Genomic DNA, 20,720 nt, shown 5'->3' on the forward strand with positions numbered 1-20,720 from the left:
ACAGCTGCCCGCTGGTTTCACTTTAGCCACTAACACGTCTCTCGGTGGGCCGCGGCGGAGGCGCGCAGCACGCACAGGGCTGTGTGGCACGACCGACAGGCCCGTCACCTGCTGGCTCTACCCCCCCTCCCACCGCTGCCTCCCGCCGTGCGTGGGGGCCCCGGCCCGCCCCGCCGGCGGCCGAGGCGCCGCCCCGCCGCTCCCCTCAGGCGCAGCGGTCGCCGCCCGCGCGCCCGCCCGCGCCCGCCATTTGCTGCCGCGCGACGCGACAAGCTGCTCCGCCAATGGGAAGCCGCGAGCAGGTGGCGCGAGCGACGGCTCCGCCAGCCAATCGGAAATGTTGTCTCGGCGCACTCCCTCCCCAGAGCTTTCTTCCTGCTCACAGAGTGACAGGTGCGTCCACGCACCCCATTGGTCTGCCTCCCCAGGACGGGCAGGCCCGCTATCCAATCGCCGCCACGGCTGCCGAACACCCTCCCCCCCGCGGCCGCGAGCCGCACACCGCCGGAGGAGCGGGGCCGGCCTTATTACATCACAGAAACGACGGCGGCTGTGATTGGCGGGCCGCGTCCCCGCTGCGCCGCTCCACACGAGGCTTGCCGGAAGAGCCGGCCGCCGATTGGCTGGGTGGGCGGCCAGGCCCGGATGTGCGCCGCCGCGGGGGTGGGAGTTAAATGGGGCTGCGGCGGGGGGAGAGGAGGGGAGTGGCGGCGGCGGCGGCTGGCGGGGCCTGGGCCGCGCGGGCAGCGGAGCGGAGCGGCCGGGTCGCGGGTGAGTGCGGCGGGCGTAGCGGCCGCGGGCGGCCTGTCGGGCGGCTGACAGCTCCGCGGCGCGACGGGGCCGGTGGTCGCCAGCTGCTGGGCGGCCCGCTGCGCTCTGCCGCCGTCCCCGGCGCGACGCCGCTCTTGCGGCGACGGGTGTCAGCCCTGCCCTGCCCTGCGCGGCGGGCGAGCGGGCCCGACTGGTCAGTTCGGGTGTGCGCTGGGCGGGCTTGCTCGGCGCCTCCGCGGCGGGCGAAGCCGAAGGCTCGTTCTCAGGTGCGAGCGCGATCAGGATCAGGCGCAACCTGAACAGCTGCGATGTCTGTGGAAAAAAAAATGCCAAGAGCGTTGTGATCACAACTTGTTTTATTCTCTAAGCCTGTGTTTAATCCGCTGTGTTAAGTGTCAGGGGCAAGAATGTTCCCTTTCCCTTTCGGTAGGGGACAGACTGCATAATATATATGTATAAATGCACTCATCCACATGCCTTTATCTCTTGAGGGATCATTTAGTGCTTTTTCAGAAAGCATCTGGAAAAGATCTCTGTTTGATTTAGGCAGATGAAGTCTGTAGAATTGGTTTGGTGTCCTGTTGTGTTTTGTCTAATGACTGATGACAGTAAGAAAACATGGTGTGATGTGACAGTAGATATAAATAACAAAATAACTTTTAATTAGGATATCCCCTGTAGAGATAGGGAAAGTTCTCCCCTGCCCCCCCCCCCCCCCCCCCGCCTTAAAGAGTGGTGATGAAGTGCTGAGTGAATCTTTGGTCTCTAAACTGGCTCAACTTGCTTTGAATGCTCTCTTGTACTGTATTCTTCAGTGCTTGTAAACATGAATATAAGATTATGGTGCTGGTCACAAGTAGTCTTCTTGATTCAGTCTTCAGGTACAGAATGGATATCCTTTGGCAACCCAGGTACTGTTTTAAAAAAAATATAGTAGAAGGACTTGCTGAGCCATAGATCTATATCTGTAGAAGACCTATGGGAGAAGACCTATTTAGGAGGATTCCTGTTGCCTCCTATTCTTGTAGAAGTAGGACATAATAGAACATGCTACTGAGCAGCATACTGTCAAGCCTCAGAGGAGGCACTGTAAGTGATGACAGTATGGAAAGAAGCAAAGTGGTGTTTCTGGATGCATTTATTCCCTTTCCCTTAAATGAGAAAAACTGATGGATTGGGTTTTTCTGGGAAGGTGATGCTTTCAGTAATGTGGGCTACCATAAAGTGCTGCAATGGTAGCCTTGCCCTAAACATTGTAGCTGATGTAAAATTAAATGACTAAATTGTTTAGAAAATGCACTTACTGGTATTGGGTCCTTGCTCGCTTTGTCTAACGCAGATAATTCTGCACGGTGAGAAGTAGGATAAACTATCTGCAGATTTAAATGTGCTGATAGCTGACTTCTAGTGATTCTATTATTAATTGTTGTTGTGATGTAGTAAATTGTGAGATAAATGCACTAGAGAGCATAAGCAGTTGCAGGGCAATTTTCTTGTGCTGATAATATTCTCCACTCCCACCTCCAGCATAGCTAGGAGCATGTATGTGATTTCAAAGAAACAAAGTATTAAAAAACACTGCAGGACTTCTTAAATGGCCCTTGGAAAACTGGTACTTTGAGGTTATTAGATCTCTATCATACCTAACATTTTAACAAATGAGTGAAACTGATACAGTTATTAATAAGTTTAGAACAACACTGTATATCACTTATTATTAGAAAACAGTGGGATAAATGGTATTCATGTGGAAGAATCTGTAGAAGTTAATTCTGTAGTTTAACTAGAGCTAAATCAATGTTTTATATGGGGCAGGAAACCAGTTCTTAATAGCTTGTAAATAAGTGTTGATAAAATGAAAAGTTGCTGGCAAAGGTGGAAGTGTACTGGGATGCATAGCTGCTTTCCGAAAGGCGGAGTCTTTCAGAACAAGCTGCCACTTATCCAGCTTCTAGATCGGTTCCCTGTCTTGCCTGTAGTAAGTTAGGCTGTCTATATGTATGTACCTTGTTATCTGTCCTGCCCATTTCCTGTATTTCTGGTTCTGGAATAATGCAATTTATATCACATATTATTATATTAAAAAAAAAAAAAAAAAAAAAAAAGTAAAGCATTCACTCCAGATTCCTACTAGTAAGTCCAAACCTGTACCTTGGTTTCCAGCAGCTTGCTTTCTTGTCAAGGCCATAGTGCTCTGGTGCTTTCTTTGTGCATCAGTTCCTCTACCCTCTGACTTCACTGAAGTTCCCTGAGGAAATGTCTTCTACCTCTCTAGCCTGGCATCTTGATGTTTTAGTCTGGCTGGCTTTCATGGAAGAGGAAAGGCAACACTGTCTGTGGCATATCTTTCTGGCTTGACTCTGCTTTCCAGGTAGCATACTGGGAAAGGTAACCTTCCCCCACTTCCCACTGCTATCACAGAACATGTCCCAGCACAATAGTTCTGCTTGCCTTTCTGTTCTTGCTGGCTCAAAACTAGGTGACTCCCAGGCCACTGAAGAAGAAAAATATCAGGAGGAATCATATGTACTAGAATTGATACTGAGTACAGCTTGAATGTTTGCATGGGATGATTGAGATGGGAGAATGAATTCTCAGCACTCTTCTGAATGTGGTGGTTGCTTTTTTTTATGCTTAACTCTTATATAGTCTAGACAAATACTTATAAATGTTTCTTCTGAAGGTATAACATTGCTAGACTTTCTTTGCATAAACAATCTAGCTTAACTTTTCCTGTTGTAAAAAGATTGGCATTTATTGCCCTTTTTAAGAGTCTGAATTATCATGTTATTGTTTTCTCTATAAACTAATCAATGTAATGTGTGAATAGATGGTGACATACCATCATACATGCATAGAACAACTTAGTGTTGACTATGAACAAGCCCGTGCTTTTTGCGCTCTCCCCGTCTCACATCCTCTGAATTGTGTTTGGTCAGGGTTGTACAAATTCTTATGAAAGAAGTTAAGTAAACTGAGTTGTCCCCCAAACATATTTAGTGTAGCCAGAAATGGGAGGAGGGAAAAAAAAGAAAACAGACAAGAAAACAGACTAGAAATCATGAGAATTGTAAAAAGTAGTGGGAAAACAGGCATGCCGGACAAAGGGGTGCTATAGCCAAGAGTTCTGGCACAAACAATAGCAAGTTTTTGTTTTTTAAAGTGATAGACTGCTGGAGGTAACATCCGAAAGGGAGAGGGGAGCATTGGGATCAAGGGTGCAAGCAGTAGATCACACAGTGAAACACCAAATACTGCTGAAATCTGTGTTTTTGAGCTGCTGATCAAAAGCTGCTGATTAGCTTAGTATGCTAAGCTCTAGTGCTTTCTGATGAAACCATTTAATAAGCTACAGAGACGCTTCAGTGTTCTGTGGCTTTGTCTATTCCTGGACAAGTTTCAATGTGGACAAAAACAAAATGACACATGCATGATGCAAACTCAATGAGTGGATCACGTCTTTCACTGGGAATGGTAGAGAACTCTCAAACTAGGGCTCTTCAAAAACATATGAAGACGGTGGGGTATGCAAGGGATACCATTTCACCACACTACAGAATAAGCTGTTGTAGTACTATCCAGTACTGGGCTTAACTATTCAAGTGATAACTTTTATTTTTTTGTGTGTGTAGAGGATCTTTTCTTTTCTTCTTTCCTGATTTTGCTGAACCAAGAGATGATCTTTTTTCCAGCTGACAAGAAAAAATGTAGAATACCAAACCTTTTTTGAGTAACCTTCTAGCAGAAAGAAGACATGGATTCTAAGGCAAAAATTCTTTCATAGACAGCTATAAGAATGTTCTGAAGTATGATAAATAACAGAGTTTTGACACTTATCTACTGTCAGTCTTAATTTCAAGAGAAAATTTCTTGTAGTTATAGGAATATAAAACCATCTGCATAATTAGATTTGACCCCAATTTGTATATTGAGTCTTGTTTATCTGTTAGGATGCATACTCATTAAATCCTGATTTTGTGTATTGTTAGAGTATAAACTGGAGAGACCTGAGGAAACGCTGCAGATACTGAAAACTTACAGTCCTTTATTTGGAATACACGTTATGAACCCTTTCTGGAGCATGTCTACGAGCTCTGTACGCAAGGTAGGTATTTAATAAAAGGATACTATAAGAGGTTAATCTGTGTAAGAGGTTAATCTGCATTGAGTAATGCTATAAATTAAGTGTAGAATGATTAAATTATTCTTGATGATCAAAGAAATATTTAGCAACGAAGTTAAAAAAGAATCAGACAAAAATATATCAAATTACTATGAAATGTTTAATTGCTGGTTTGAATCACTGTCTGATAGACGTGAATTTGGTAGAACTGGTTCTCTGTTTTATTCTGTGGTATTGTAATATCTATGTTGGATGTAATGTTAAGTAATTGCATAAAACAAATAATCATTATCTCTAGTTAGAATATTAAGTTACATCTTAAGGAGTAAAATACTCTTTGAACATGATTTTTGGGATCCTTGAGTCACTTTAAGTTCTGTACCCTCATAATGCTATCACTTGCTACAGTAGATTATGCCTGAAATCATTCTTGTTTTAGGTCTGGGTATTTCTCAGGTTTTCAGCACTTTTGCAAATCATGTATTTTGATGAAAGTTGTAACATAGGTACTGTTATTGGTCCAAGTATCAAGTGCTTAAAAAACTATACCCTAAATTCATGCCTTTTTTTGCTGCAACTAGCCTAATCACAAGTTTTTAACCTGCAAGTTTGTCTTGGGCAATCTATGGAATTACTATAGGGTCTATATATAGTATAGTGTTCTCTAGCAATATCCAGTTGAGTGGAAAAGGCTTTCTTTTTAAACAAAAGATAGCATAGATGTAAACAGGTTACTGCAGCAAAATTATTAAAACCAGGCTTGATACCACTGTCAAACAGTGTTTTCCCTACAGTGGGAGTAGGCTGTATGATCACTCTCAGTGTGATGTTGGTATCTCGGCACAAGCAGGAAATGAAATATTAATGGAAACTTTTTGGTATAAAGTTCTTCTTGTCTCATTTCTGCTTTACTACCCTTCTTGTTCAGAGACTCCTTGAATTCTAAAATGCAGGGGTGCTTGTCAGTGGAAATGGTTTATCTGTGTATACAGTATGCTGGAAATAGACTTGACTTCTAAGCTGGTGCTATATATTATCTGGTGCCAGTTTATAAATAAATACAAGCCTCCTTAAGCATTTGTCCTGATCTGCAGATTTCCTGTCCAGGAGTAATAGTTGACTGTGTTCAGACTTCAGATATTAATTGCTTTTGCAATTGTAGGCTAAGTTTAAAGGAACATAAGTTTGTTTAAAAGCACAGAAAAATAGAGCTCCAAAATCCAAGATTGGCTTCATTGGCCAAACTTGTAATTAGTAAGGCAGTGTTTAAACCTGTATTTAAAATGTGCTCATGTTTAATACTTGCAGTATTTGACTTGTTATCTTATGATTCTCTTTTAATCTAACAGAGACCTGAGGCTGAAGAGAAAACTCTAACCGGAGAACTAAGAACTAGTCCTCCACGAGCCTCTACAAAGAAACAGTTGCCTTCTATTCCAAAAAATGCTGTGCCAATAACCAAGCCTGTGTCTCCTGCCCCCGCATCCCAGTCGACAAATGGAACACACGCTTCTTATGGACCTTTTTATTTGGAATATTCTCTCCTTGCAGAATTGTAAGTTTTCACTTTTTTTTTGATTTGTTTTTGATCATTGGACTTGCGCTTTAAAGGAAAATAACAGGGCTTGTAGGTCTTGCATATGGTATCTCTGCCATAGTCCCTGAAGAGGGTAGTAAGCTCCAGCTCCACAAAATTAATTGAAGGAGCAGCCTCAATCTGTTGAGGTAGCTGAGGAGAGGAAAATGGGACAAGATTTTAAGGGGTGTGTTTAGCTACGGTTTTCTGAATGTATAAAGTCTCTTTTCATCTGTTGCTAAAAGCTGACTTAAATGCATCTTCTTTGAAGCAGTAGCAGTATCTTATTTCTCAGGCTTTATTTTGGAGTTAAGCGTACTGACCAGTTACCTTAACGTTTTTTTTTTTTTTTAGTCAGAAATATCCAATTTTGGAAACAAGTATTAAAATAGAAGCAAGCAGATGTCTAGCAGGAAAACAATTATGAATATAGGGTCCTGTCTAATGGAGGTAGGATGTGGGAGCTTCCTTCAGTTATCATGCAGAACATTTGAATACCACCTGATATGAGCCATTAAATGAATATTAGGAAGACTGCATTCTTTCCTGACTTTCAAATGATGATTAACATGAAACTTATGAGAGAATAGTTAACACAATTTAAATAGCTTTCTTTGGATCAAATAAATTGATCTGTTAGTGATTTGTAGACTGCTGTGGGAGCATACAAATCTATTTGCAAAACTTCCTAGTTGCATGTGTGTTGTGCTGCAAAGCTGAGGAGACTTCCTCTGCAATAGATGGATTGGATTCTGAACTATGCAGTGCCTTTTGGAATGAAATCCCCTGGAGTCCTGATGCAGTATTAAGTCTCAGTTCTTGCGTTTAACCATTAAGTTGAAAGTGAGAATTTGAACGTTAAACTTTGTGTTTAGGGAACTGACACAGATGTTTGTCTTAGTTCAAGTAAGATTTTTTTGCTTCTTCTGAAGCATGCAAAAATGCAGCAGTATGATAAGATAAACTCCTCTTATTTAACAAATTCAGGTATATTATGGAAATCATAAGCAAAGGAATACAATAACTTTTTTCCTTTAAGATTATTGTTTGTATTTGTGCAAGCGTTCTGAGTTTGATATAATGGGCCTGTATGCCAAGTAACTGAAAAACCTATGAAGTAAAAAAAAATTCAGCTTATTTATAGTTTTCTGTAGAATCTTCTTACCTTTGCTGTTAGTAGCTATTAGGAACTTTCTATGTTTCTTAATTTGAAAAATAGTAACAGGAACACATTCTGTGCCTATAAAACTCTTGATTTTTTTCAAATGGAGCTTCCGAAAAGTCATGAGTAAAATGAAAGGGGAAAAAAAATTGGTTAAAACGTACTGGTTGTTAACGACTGGAGATCATGATTTGATTTTCGTCACAAGAAATAAAAATGAAAATAACTGCCAATGTTAAAAAATAAGTCAATTCATCCTGATTATGAGTTGCCTTGAATCGTTCCGTCTAGGTCTCTAATATACCCTACTGCTTGAGTTCCTTTCAGTTTTCTGGTACTTTGTTTTGCTAGTTATCCAATATAATTTCTGTTTGACTTTCCTCAGTCTTATTTAAGACTGAAAAGCTACTTGTTGCTACTACTAAGCTAAAGTTTTGACCAGGTTTCAAAATTAATGAGAAATGGTGATATCTATCAAATTTGCAGTCAAAATTTAATTAAGTCTGAATAACTTAATTGCATTTCTTTTTTTTTTTTCCCCTTTAATTTGAGATTGGTCTTTCAGTAGAAAAATGAAAACGTAGTAGCGATGACATGCCATAAGTACATCTACTACTCTTCTGATTTTATCTTTGTCTTAAGAAATGGTGTTTCTTATTTGTAGCCCTTTAAAGGGTGGTCTAGGAAAAGCGGGGAGAAAGAGACAGATTTCCCTAGTTCTGTGCCTCTCTGTCTGTGGGCAGTCCACCCTTGGGAATTGACTGGAAATTTGTGGAAGAAGTCCCCTGTTAAGCTACTGGCAGTATGTCTTGGCTTTGCTGTTGTCAACTTGCTGTAGATTTAAGGTGGTTGTAGAGCTATTCTAAATACTGTTTCTAATTGCAGTACCCTGGTTGTAAAGCAGAAATTGCCAGGTGTCTATGTGCAGCCGTCTTACCGATCAGCATTAAGTAAGTTTAAATATAACTTTCCAAATAAAATAAATAAATAAATAAATTCTTCCACTCAAGTAAACTTTCTCATTTTCAGTGTGGTTTGGAGTAATCTTCATAAGGCATGGGCTCTACCAGGATGGTGTGTTTAAATTTACTGTCTATATTCCCGATAATTACCCAGATGGAGACTGCCCGGTAAGTGGTGATGTGTGTTGGGTTTGGGGCAGGGGGTGGGTGAGCGGGCAGGTTTGTAGGTGTTGTGTTGTGTGAGTTAAAGTATGACTTCTGGTTAAAGCTGATACACTGATCAACTTCTCAGTTCCTTGAACTAGTTTTGCTTAGTTGGCTGGGATCATTTGTGATCTGCCTGGTATCTATTTTCTGCCATCTGTAGGAAGATCTTATTACTTTGTTTTGGAATAGACTGCTAAAGAGCTAATGTTTGCAGCATTTCTCCTCAGGCTTGTGCTAGGTCATGTGCTTTGATTACCTGGTCTGATGTAGAGGGAATTTCACGAAGTTAAATGCTTTAGGTTATTAAGTCAACCACTTCTTTACCTTAACTGTTGGACTATTTTCTCCTTGGCAAGAAAATTGGATTTGGATACTTCTTGTAAGAGTTTAAACTTGAGTAGCAACACAGTAGAACATAAAATACAGGAGCCTGTGCAGTGCTTGCCACAATGCTGTGGAATTTGTTGCCTGTGTCTAAAATGCATTGAAACGAAGAACTAAGAGAACTTGAGGAGAAGGCTGGTGGGGGGTGGGGGGGAGGAGGAAGAGAGGGGAGATGGGTAGTAGAGCATTACTTTTCATTTTGGGTTTCTTTGTGGGAAAAGCATCCTAGTTTTTATAGTTTCCTTCTGGAGGAATGCATAAACAGCGAAGGAAGCTAACTAGAAAGAGCTTAAGACACTGTGGTGTCATTGCACAGGACACTTAAAAATATTTTTAAAGAAAAGTACTGATTGTAACTCAAGTAGGTAAAAGGCTTTCAATCACAAATAGTGTAAGGAATAGGTCTGATTTTATCTGATCTTATCTGATGTTATTACCTGTGTTGGCTCTAGTGCTTGTGCGATTAGCTGGATTAATTCCTTGATTTGGTGGTAAACATGTGAGAGAGTGCAAGACCCTACAAGTAATGAGGGTGTGTTAGATTACAGTTTTACAGTCAGTCTAAAAAATTTCAAGTTGCTTTCTCTCAGAACAGTACTAGTTAACTAGTGTTTGAAAACAGTATCTGACTAACCCCGCCCCCTCCCCCCAAAAAAAACTTTCTCGAGTGCTTTTAAAATTGATTTTCTTTTTTCTAATGCAGCGCTTGGTTTTTGATCTGCCTGTCTTCCATCCGCTAGTAGATCCTGTGTCTGGTGAACTGGATGTGAAAAGAGCATTTGCAAAATGGAGGTTAGTGCTAACATACTGATGTATCATTTGAAGGATTTTTTTTCCTTTCTTCACTGTGTTTTGTTCTTTATAGGCGAAATCATAATCACATATGGCAAGTATTAATGTATGCTCGCAGAGTCTTCTACAAGATTGATACAACTAGCCCTTTGAATCCTGAGGCTGCAGTGCTGTAAGTATCTTCCATGTATGTAGTCATGGTCTTCTATGAAACTTTTGTTTAGAAGTAGAGAAACAAGAGATCTGTACAGCTGTTTTTTATCAGTTCCCAATCTATACCTTTAGAGTTGTTTGGAATAGAATCTGAAATTGAGACTTTGCCAAATCTATGCCTTCAGAGCAAACCTGGCTTTTGCAATCCTTTAGCATTATTTATTTCTCTTGTAGGTATGAAAAAGATATTCAGCTGTTCAAAAGTAAAGTGGTGGACAGTGTCAGACTATGCAGCAGTCACTTATTTGATCAGCCGAAAGTAGAGGATCCCTATGCAATCATGTAAGTACCACAAACAGACATGCCATGTCCTATTATTTTGGAAGCGAGCTTTGTTGTAGCTGTTGATTTGAAATGCTTTTTTTCTGGCAATAGATTAAAATTTAGTGACCTGATTCTTACCTTTATAGGAATACTGTGAATATTCCTCCTCTTATTTTCTTGTGTTTAGTATTGAGTCACCTTAGATGTAACCAGATGTTTGCGCTTACTGTTTTTTCACTAAGTGTATCAAGACTTTAAGAAAAGCATCTCCCTTGCGTGGCAATATCCATATGACAAATCCTGACTTTCCTGAACAATTTTCAGGCTGTTAGCTTGGCTGCATGCACTTGGTGATATCTTTAGAGCTTCCTTTTACAGAAGGGATAGAACAATAAGCTCCATAATGAATGTATGACTAGTTCTTCTAGCATCATCAACATGAATTTCCAGTTCTGAATGCAAAGCAAAATGAGAACCTAAATATGTATAGTTGAAAAGATGCATTTCAGTGTGAATTGTAGTTTCTACCTGTGCGCTGTAACACTGAAAATTCAGCTTTGTAATTGACGGAAAAACAAGGAAAATTGCTCCTTTTTGTTATAATTTTTCTCTGTATATCCTCCAGTTACCAAAAATGCAAAATAAGAGATGCTTCTACTTTTTCTTTAGTTTTTCTCCATGGAATCCAGCTATCCATGATGAAGCTAGAGAAAAGATGTTAACTCAAAAGGTAAGTGCAAAGTCCAAATAGTCACTGTGAGAAGTGTTTATTGCCTGATAAGGGAAATAAGGTTCACTGCTGCTTTATGATGAGCACGCCCTTATACCACCCCTCTTTTGGATCAGCGACTGTGCTGAGACAGGTCTCCTAACTAAGCGGTTACATCAGTGTTCTAACTAGAGTGTTAAGCAATTAATTATTTGGCTAACTAGAAAAATTAGCTAGACTGAGTATAACGATTGGCCCACTTGGTAGACCTCGATCGTTTAGAGAACACACGGAAGAAAGAAGGATAACTAAGAGATTAACTGAATGTTTACTGCTGACTGCAGCTTGTCCCGTACCAGTCACGTTAGGTACTACTTCTGTGTAATCTGACAATCTCCAGCTTCTCTGCTCTCCTCTGAGAGAAGAATGTGTCAAAACTTCAAGGCTTTTCCTCTCACTCAAAACATTTTTTTTTTTTAAACAATGCAAGCAGAGTATTCTGCTAAGTGTCTCCAATATTACTTAGGTCTTGCAAGACAGTGTCAGCTAAATAAAGGGTACTTTGGTTATTTTTATGACAAAGTACAGCCTATAACTCTTACTGGTTTAGCAAGAATGGTGTTGCTTCATATAGCTTTCATCTGAGCAATACTGTTTATCTATAGAGTCAAGGTACAGTAACACTAAAATAACTTTAGCATAGATAAAGGGCCATAAGTAATGATGATAACTTACCTAATGGCTTGAAACACATGTGAAAACAGAAAGTGGTAGAAGCTTTCTTTGTCTTTTTAGGAAATAGATCCAAAAGTCTTAATTCTGGAGAACTTAAGGCTTCAGAAAGATTCTGCAAAAACATACCGTCTTCCTTGACGATATGTTTTTGTTTTTCGAACTGATTCTCTACTTGACAAGAATTGACAGATAGCAATCCTGGGTCTCCACCAACTGATATGACAAGTCAGTCCCCTTGCAGTGGCTCAAATTCTGAAATGATGCTTGGTATTTTTGCAGGACTGGCAAGAAAATACATTCTGAATACTTCAGTCATTTAGTGTTGGCCTCCTTCCAGTATTGTAGTTGGGTCTTTTTCATTTGTCCCAGATTAGACCTTCCTTGCTGCAAGCATTAGCTCATATTCTTGCATGTCCTTAGATATAAGTGAGTTTGTATGTTGGTCTTAATACAATATACTATTTGTAAGCTCAGTATAGCAATGTTCTGAGTTGCCAAAGTGAGCAGATCTTGAGGTATGGTGGCTTTAGAACACACAGGAAAATAATTTGATCTAGATTCTAACTTACTGATATTAGAAAATACACCTGACTCTTTCTCCAGCTCAACTCCCTTATTTCTTACACTATAAGTTAAAAATCTAAAGAAAAAGAATGAGTTGGGATGCTTGAACTTGAAGGGATGTGCTGTTGTCCAAGACAGATGGCAAGCATAATGTCAGTAATGACTCTTCTTTTCTCCTTCCTCTTTGGAGAGGCATACTAACTTTTTTTTTTAAGGAGGAAACTAAGATCTCCAGGAACTATCATACATATGGTATGTTAGTTGCCAGAGTAGTTTGTTGATAGCAGGAATGGACAAAATTCTGTGTCTTAGGTGACAGATTTCAAATTCTAAAAGGAAATCCCTTACTCATATATCCTGTGATTTCCAGTCTTTCTCTTCTTCTGTAGCTCTGGATCTTTGTTTATTACATGTGCAGTTCTTATGCCTCAGGGGAAAAAAATGACCCATACTGGAGCCATAGCCTAGAAAGCGCAGTGACATCTCAATTTCCTGCAGAACACAGGGCTTCTGCTGAAAGATGTTGAGGCACGTGACAGGAAGGAGACTACTGCAATGCCAGGCCCCAGCCTAACTACCCCCCTCCCCCTCCCCCCCCCCCCCCCCCCGTCTGCGGTTGTCTGATGTATTGCTGCAATTCTGTCACTTGATGTCACTTTTTCTCAGAAAATATGGGGAGGGACAGAGGGACCGCATGCTCAATTTTCTTAGTGACTTAATTTGCTTTGTTGGGCAAAAGGAAAGCCTTACTGTGGTATGGTGACATAACTCACATAATTATCCCTTTTTAGAACTTGATGTACGTCATTCCAGATGTGATGTAGTTGGCATACAAATGGATCTGATGAGCCTATAGCAGCGTGGAGTCAGGGATAGCACCTGCTATACAGAAAACCTGCAAGCTATTCTGTTTCTTTGACCTGCTAGAGTAGATATCTAATCTTCATAAACTGACTTAAGTCCACAGATGCTCCCAGGTGCATTGTTCAGTATTCTTTTTCCCTCAAATTGATTTCCCCCCCCCCGCCTTTTTCTTTTGTCTTTTTAAATTGCAATAGTCAGTCTCAAATGTTGGTTGCACTGTGTTGCGTCCAAGTAATTAATTCTAACCATGATAAATATTCAGGGATGGGAGAGACTATCTATAGAAAGCACTAATTCCATGGTGTAGAGAAAGTACCTGCTACTTCTCACTATGTTACTTTGTGTCCAGAAGCCTTCAGCAGGGCAGGGTACTGCTCCATGGTACACTCAGCCTTTGCAAGCTAGTATACTATGGGACTAGCCTGAAGTTGATGCCAAAATTGCCTTGACTGGGGTTGATTCTTCTTACCATTGAACGAAGAAATTGGCTAATAGCAGTATAGTGCTGCTGGGACGTAGTCTCTAAACAAAATACTGTCTGAATTTTAATCTTTGTGGTATAATGGAATAGTGATACATGAACTAATTCACTAAAACTCTCCTGTATCTCAGGAAACTCCACAGATGCTGCACACATTTGCATGTTTAAAGCAGTAGCCATTTTAGTGCCCCCTCTGAGAAGAGGGAGATGCTAACCTCTTTTATATCTGTCTAAGCAGTTAACTCTAACCATGATGAGTGTTGAGGGAGGGGAAGAATTGTCTTGAAAGGCATTAAGAATACTTTCTAAAAAAGAAGCTTCAAGCTAAGCTTAGAATGAACAGAGGGTGGTGAGAGGGTTTAAGGTATCTGGTAATTCTGACTTTAACTTTCTTTCATCTAGAAGAAGCCAGAAGATCAGCACTGCAAAAGCATGCATGTTTCTGGCCTGTCATGGGTAAAGCCGGGTTCAGTTCAGCCTTTCAGCAAAGAAGAGAAGACAATGCCTACCTAGCTCTTCTGGACTGTGGTGCACAAAACACTTTCTGTGGGTGGAGGGAATGTAACGGAGGGAGAAACAGCAGAGCAGCAGTTTCCTTCTTGACTATGGATTAGTAAAAACTGAACTGTAGCAGTGACTCCAGTAAACCTCCTGAATGGATTACTGACTCTTAATGTTTTAAATATGCATTAGGTTTTAAAGGCTTGCCTGGAGTTTGGAAGTATCTCTGAATACTGCAGTTACTTCTACTTGAAGGCTGTCTAGGGTGGGTAATTCCTCAGGGCTCTAAATTGCCTGGAGGTTTTGGGTTGGTTTTTAAGCTTTTATTTTTCCCTCCAGGAGTAGCTTTTTTGAATCTTAAATTGCTGGCAGAAATATTAGCAGGAAATATGATGCCAGAAGTAAGCTGTGTTCATGTAAACTAATATAGCAGAGTTAAACACTATATTTAATGGTTTTAAATACTTTGGTTTCTATTGTAAATATATTAGGATTTGAAATTGTAAATAGCTGGTTCAATGACTCCATTTAGCACTTTCCAGAGGTAAAGCTGAGGTTGATACTCGGTGTATGATGTGTTATTGATTTGTAAATGGATATTGTCACTAAAGCGCACATTAGTCTGACAAGGTGAAAGCTGAACGTCAGGCATATTAGACTTTTATTGCATAAACACTAAAATCAAAGCTTTTAATGGTGGTCTCTTGAGCTAATAAAATCTTAGAGGATTTTAGATTCCCTAGGTGTCCATACTGCAGGGTTTACTAGGATAGCTTGACTAATGTGTGTTAATAGTGACATCTTTAAAAAAATAAAAAAAATCATGATCTATCTCTTGTCCCTCTGTTTGTCTATATCTTAGAAACTGAGCAAAAATTGAACATGGAACGAAAGCAAACAGCTACATTTGTATTGGTAGCCATCCTGTTAAGTACTGTGTTAACAGAGTTGGTTAAATACAGCTTTATTCCATAGCCAGGAAAACCTTTTTAAAGTCTATGCAAGCTCAGGACAGAATCTTGCTATCAAATACCAAAGGATCAATTTAATGTTCTGTTAAGGGTGGCTTGTATGGTTTCCATATAATATAAGTTTGTATGAATTGAGTACTTACTCTGGTTTGGGTGTTACTGAAATCTTGTTGAATTACGTAGATCTGAACTTCTTAAGCTTCTGCCTTTGAGATACGTCAGTTTACTGGAGTTGCTGGACTTTCTCTCGAGCTGCTGAAATTGCTGTTACACTGGAGAGTACAGGGAGTACGTGGAGAGAAGCAGTCCTCTTTTAAGATGGACAAGGATTGCATCCAAAGGTGCATTCCTTGGGGCTACCTCTCATAAAGGATCTGTTACGAGACTTAAGTTCTTGACTAAAAGCCAAAGTGTTCTTTAAAAACTTAGTATATCCATTTGTAGTAAGTATAAGAGAAATATAGTTTAGAGTTGTTTTTTCCTAAAATCTGAGATTGAATTTAAAAGAATTCTAAGCACAAGTTACCAACTGGCTCCTTCTAAACAAGATACTTGTGACTGAACCTTAGCTCTCTGAAAGGTTTTGCTAGCTATGCCTATGTGAAGTGTAAGCCTATGTAAACCAAAGGGTATAAGCTCTGATTATGTGAATTAGTACAGCAGATTCAAATATATTTAATGTTGTTAAATGCACTGGTTTTTATTGTGAACTGCTTGTATTGAAACTGGTGATTGACTGAAGAATTTCTGAAAAGGCAGTTTGTACTGAGATGCAGGCGTAGGTCACTAGGGTAGAGGACTAACTTGTTACAATTTTTATAGGGGCTTAACTTGGAGTAAACTTGGTTCCTACTATTTTCAACAGCAATCTCTCTTGTCTAGCTGAGCTCTGAAGCCAACTTTGGTGTGAGGCTGAGAAGAGGATGCATTGAGACAATGACTGGCTCTCAAAATGCACGGGGAAATCTGAAGCAAATTGTGGTTTTCAGTGGCTCTCTGAAGGTTGCTGCTGGTGTACTTTGACTATTGCGAGGTCATTACTAGAATAATTCTGTGTATTTCTGCTTATCTTTAATTGCCACGTCAGTGCTGGAGAGCTCACTGCAAGCAATTTAGTGCTTCATGTATCAGTATCTAGAGTAAAGGTGGCTTGGTGTGAGGATATTTTGTTGGTGGAGTTTTAAAATGCTGTTTGGAGGAAAACTGTATCTGTTTCCACAGCAGCACTAGAAACTAGCATCAGCAAGATCCCATTAAGCTAAATTTTGCTTCCTTTCTAGTAGTTAGTTTGGAACCTAGTATTTGACTGCGAACCTTGAAATAAACTTGTGCAAATAATGGATAGGGGTCTTGAGCAGTGGTTTCTCCCTCCTGCCATTCCTGTCCCTTTGGAAGGAAGCAGTAGGAAAAGGCTTAGGACCTGCAAGGACTTTGCAGTTACTCCTAAGTGAGGATTTGTTTTTGTTATATAAAAGATTTCTGAGGACAAGACTTCTTGGCCTTTGAGGACAGTGTAAAATCTGGAATTGTCGCTACTTGTCTAGTCTTTCCTACAGTAGTAACATTGTATATCTTTATTTAAAGGTGTTTTGGCATTCTTTGTATTGCATGCTAAAGTTACTCTGTGAGAACAGGACTTGGATGGCAGGTACCCGTAAGCCTTTTATAATTTCTCTGTGTGTCTGTATAGAAAAGTGAAAACCTGTGGATCTTAGAAGTGAGTGATTCTCTCTGCCGCTCCTTTTTTGCAGTACGTGAGAAGTGCAGAAAGACCCTCTGCACTTTCCTTCTCCCCCTTTTCCAGCATGGGGAAGCAAAAGGGAGCACTGACCTTTTGGACGTTGCACAGCTGTTGCTTGGAGAGCTAATATTAAGCTGTGGGGGGCTGTGTGCATTTGTTCTGCCCCAGGTGACTGGAAGAACTAACGACCAAGCCCTCTGCTCGCCCTGTGCTCCAAGCCTTCCTCCTGATCTGATGATTTATTTTTTGTTTTAGGAAACTTTGCTAGTGTAAAATAGAAGCTTAAAACTAAGTTTGTGGTCTGTGAAAGCAAGGAACGTCCTTCTTGTGTGGTATTGCCAGCTACAGAAGCTGTCTGGCCCTCCCGGCTCTGGGAGAAGGCGGGGGGCTGGGCGGCGGTGGGCGCCGCTGCCGGGCGTGCCGCCGGGCCCCGAGCGGCGCGAAGTGGCTGCGCAGCGCCTGTGGGGTCTCCTGAGCCAGCGGAGCGAGAGCGCCCGGCACCGCTGCGTCGCTCCTCCCTGGGATCGGGTCCGCGCTGGAGAGGACGAAGGCTGCGTGCGTCGCCCCGGGAAAGGGTGAGTGACCTGGCTGCTGCCCTGAGGGGGTGGTGGGAGGCCACGTCCTGCCTCTCTCTCGGGAAGGCACCGTGCGGGCTGCGTTAGTGGCTGCGCGCGGGGCTTCGCTTGCTCTGTGCCCCAAGTCCTCGTGAAATGTTCAATAGGAGCAAAGGCTGCCAAGCTGCCGTGAGTGCTCGTGCACGTGGACTGGGGTTTTTACTGAGGAAAGGAACTGCCCCGAGTGTCTCGCTCTGAGAGAGCGAGTCGAGATTGCCAGGCAGATACCTGCTTTCTTTATACTTAAGAGTTTTACAACTTGAAGGCCATGGACATGGGAGAAGTCCTTTCCTTTTGCAGCTTGAGCAGGAACGTAACTATTTTCTCGCTCCTGTTTAGAGCTCTCTGATGTTTTTATATATCTTTCTGCTTCTCTTATTTAATGCAGTTTATCTGTTTTGGGGGGGGGGGGGGTTCTGCAGGAAGTAGCTGGCACCTTCCCCAGCACCTCCATGCAAGGCAAATAGTTCCGCGCGCTGAGAGGGGGGCAGCCAAAGTTACAGGTGAACACTTGCAACAGCCATAGCCTACGTGTAGCGTGGCGTGACACGATGGCTTAATGCTTTAACGTTCTTCTGTTGCTCTCTTACCTCTCTCTTACTTGTTTGGCTATTTTTAAAAAACATCCTTCCTAGCTTCTCTGGCTTTTGCTGTTTGTGTTCTAGGGAAGGCATTTCTCTTAATCCTGAACACACGTTTGTTCAGCGTTACGCCGTCCTCTACGGTATGCGCACCAGGCACCAACCTCCGGAGCAGCCACGTCTGTGTTCAGTCGAGCACGGCGGCTGTTCAGCAGCTTGTTCCCAGCGGTCGGGCCCCGCGGGGGAAAGCCCCAGCGCAGGGCACAGCACGCTCCGCGAGCTCGACCGACGCGGCGGCGACGTCTAACGCCTGAGAGGAACGGCCAACGTGTTGTAACGCAGTAACGGAGGAAAGTGGCCTCGCTCTGCGTCCCTTACTGTGGTTGGCTCTTACTCGTGCGTGTGGCCTTGGTGCCCTGTTTAGCCTGCGTGTTTCAGACCTCTAACAAGCTAGGAGGGATTGCCAGGGTATTGGGGGTGCCACACACCTGTCTTGAATTTGCATGAGAAAACAGAAATGGAATAACTGGTCTGGAAGCTTTAACCTGCAACATCTGTTGCGAGGATTACGGAGCAGTAATGGTGATGTGGTTTTGTTTCAAGGAAAAGGTGTGGGGAAGTTTTTTGAGGGCTCATTTACTGACCTGTAGCATAGCTAATAAAATACTGTGAATGCTGGGGTGCTTCTCTTGTACCTTTTGTAGGAACCTTGAAATGGAAATGTAAACACATCAAACTTAGCATTTGAAGTGTTTAGTGAAACAAGGATTATTGCATGGAAAGTGGCAATTCCTCTATTTTTATAGTTATTCAGAAGCCTCTTTGATCAATCACTGACATACAAATTTTCTAAGCCACTTAGGTGAAGGACTTGGATAGAAGTTCAGTCCTTTCTAACCTAGATCCTCAAGGGAGGGGAGGAAGCAAAGAGAGGTAAATATGAAAAAACCTAACTGTAAACTACTGAAAAGATCTAATTGAATCTAATGACAAAATTCTGATGTCAGTTCAAAGATACAGCTACTGTTCTTTTATTTGTCAGATTGCTGCTGGAGTTTACTGATCTTTTATTGTGACGCTTCCTAAGAACAAATAAGGAAGAATCATTAATATAGTAAAAAATTAAGTTGTTATCAGTAAGTAAGTAAGTTTATTTCTCTTAGAGCTTTAATAGAGATCACACCCCCATAGTAGGGTCTAGAGGGTAGGCTGGCTTTCTCTATTTAAGAAGTGTGAATTCTGTATACTTTAATAATCTGACTAATCTTTTTTTTTTTTTTAATTGATAAAGGGGAGAAAACACTAATTACATCTTCTGCAGTCAGATTTATGAATTAAAAGAAGCTGTCCCAGGAAGGAGGTAAGCTAAAACTATCATGTTAAAATCAAATCCTCCTCCCCTGAAGTTAGCTGTCATCTTTCATAGTGCAGGTATATCATTAAAGGGAAGATTGCTTGATGACTAAATGCAGTCCCTGTCACTACTTGAGTTCACTGATGTGTTTTTTTTTTTTTTAAGACACTTATGAGTATCTTTGCAGTTCTGAATTTTCCATAGAATATTTCAGAAAGAGGAATGTTAGTTATGCTAACGCTTTAAACAGTTCAGTCCTGAAGCAAATAATCTGAGATTGCTCTACATATATATATATGTATGTGTGTGTGTGTGTGTGTGTGTGTATATGTATATATATATATGTGTATATATATATATATATATATATATATACACACACACACATATACACACACACACGTACTATTTATTTTAAGACACCTATACTGGAGTAAGGCTTTTTATTTTATTATTTGTTTCAAAAAGTAAACTACCTATTGTTTATCTGTTATTCTTTGCCATCAAAAAGAACTGAGGCTTACTTAATAATTTGGTTTCAGAAAGGTATAAAAATACAAGCTGATGAAACTTAATGCCAATGACACTGTGTAAATACCGGGGAAAAACACTACTTTCCTCAACCAAAAAGTAGTATCTGGTTGTCACTGGCCAAAACAATCCTTAAGAATTTAATTAAGAATTCCTAAGAATTGCCCTAATTTAGTTCAACCGTAAGCTAGCATTTATGAAAATAACTATGCCCTCATTAGAAGATAACATGAGATCTCAAATTATAAGCTCCTAAAAGGAGGAAATACCACCTTTCTTTCAATCTAGCCTCCCTTTCTAGTACCTAGCTGTGATAATCCTCCTCATTTATGAAGAGGAACAATCCTGAAAGTTAGTGACTACGCTCGGAGAACTGCAGGGTAAAGGCAGTGCTACTACTTTGGCTCTGTAGGCTTAGTCGTGACAGGTTATAACAGAGTAGGAAGAGGAAACTTCTTTAAAACATGCTTTCTAAACCATGGTAAGAATAAAATGGCTGTTTTGTCTGTGATTAACAGATGTGGATACTTCTTGGAAACAAACAGTTATTTGCAATGTTTGCGTGACGTCCTTCAAATCAAGTATTTGATGTTGCTTGTAGCCCTCAGCTATTCCTGTGA

The 20,720-nt window shown here is 41.0% G+C and overlaps 1 protein-coding gene across 3 annotated transcripts; it reads left to right on the forward strand.

The window, feature by feature from the left end:
• Positions 1 to 698: 698 nt before the first annotated feature.
• On the forward strand, positions 699 to 17,419 carry AKTIP (AKT interacting protein). 3 transcript variants are annotated; one of them, XM_062586817.1, is made up of 10 exons: positions 699 to 771; positions 4,761 to 4,876; positions 6,244 to 6,449; positions 8,518 to 8,582; positions 8,662 to 8,762; positions 9,889 to 9,977; positions 10,051 to 10,149; positions 10,365 to 10,472; positions 11,124 to 11,184; positions 17,276 to 17,419. In XM_062586817.1, exons 2-10 carry the CDS (start codon positions 4,835 to 4,837, stop codon positions 17,291 to 17,293), a joined length of 789 nt encoding a protein of 262 aa, XP_062442801.1. In that variant the 5' UTR covers positions 699 to 771; positions 4,761 to 4,834; the 3' UTR covers positions 17,294 to 17,419. The 3 variants fall into 3 exon arrangements, with proteins under 3 accessions (XP_062442801.1, XP_062442799.1, XP_062442800.1); XM_062586815.1 differs by lacking the exon at positions 17,276 to 17,419 and adding an exon at positions 14,210 to 15,148; XM_062586816.1 differs by lacking the exon at positions 17,276 to 17,419 and adding an exon at positions 14,213 to 15,148.
• Positions 17,420 to 20,720: the final 3,301 nt, after the last annotated feature.

Source organism: Rhea pennata, chromosome 13, assembly GCF_028389875.1.
Source record: "Rhea pennata isolate bPtePen1 chromosome 13, bPtePen1.pri, whole genome shotgun sequence".
Taxonomy (NCBI): domain Eukaryota; kingdom Metazoa; phylum Chordata; class Aves; order Rheiformes; family Rheidae; genus Rhea; species Rhea pennata.

Bases quoted from the DNA above. Each gene is read 5' to 3' on its own strand.
- AKTIP (XM_062586815.1), top strand. From the start codon at position 4,835: ATGAACCCTTTCTGGAGCATGTCTACGAGCTCTGTACGCAAG. The intron at 4,877-6,243 runs GTAGGTATTTAA...TTAATCTAACAG, and splicing joins CTACGAGCTCTGTACGCAAG to AGACCTGAGGCTGAAGAGAA. The intron at 6,450-8,517 runs GTAAGTTTTCAC...TTCTAATTGCAG, and splicing joins TATTCTCTCCTTGCAGAATT to TACCCTGGTTGTAAAGCAGA.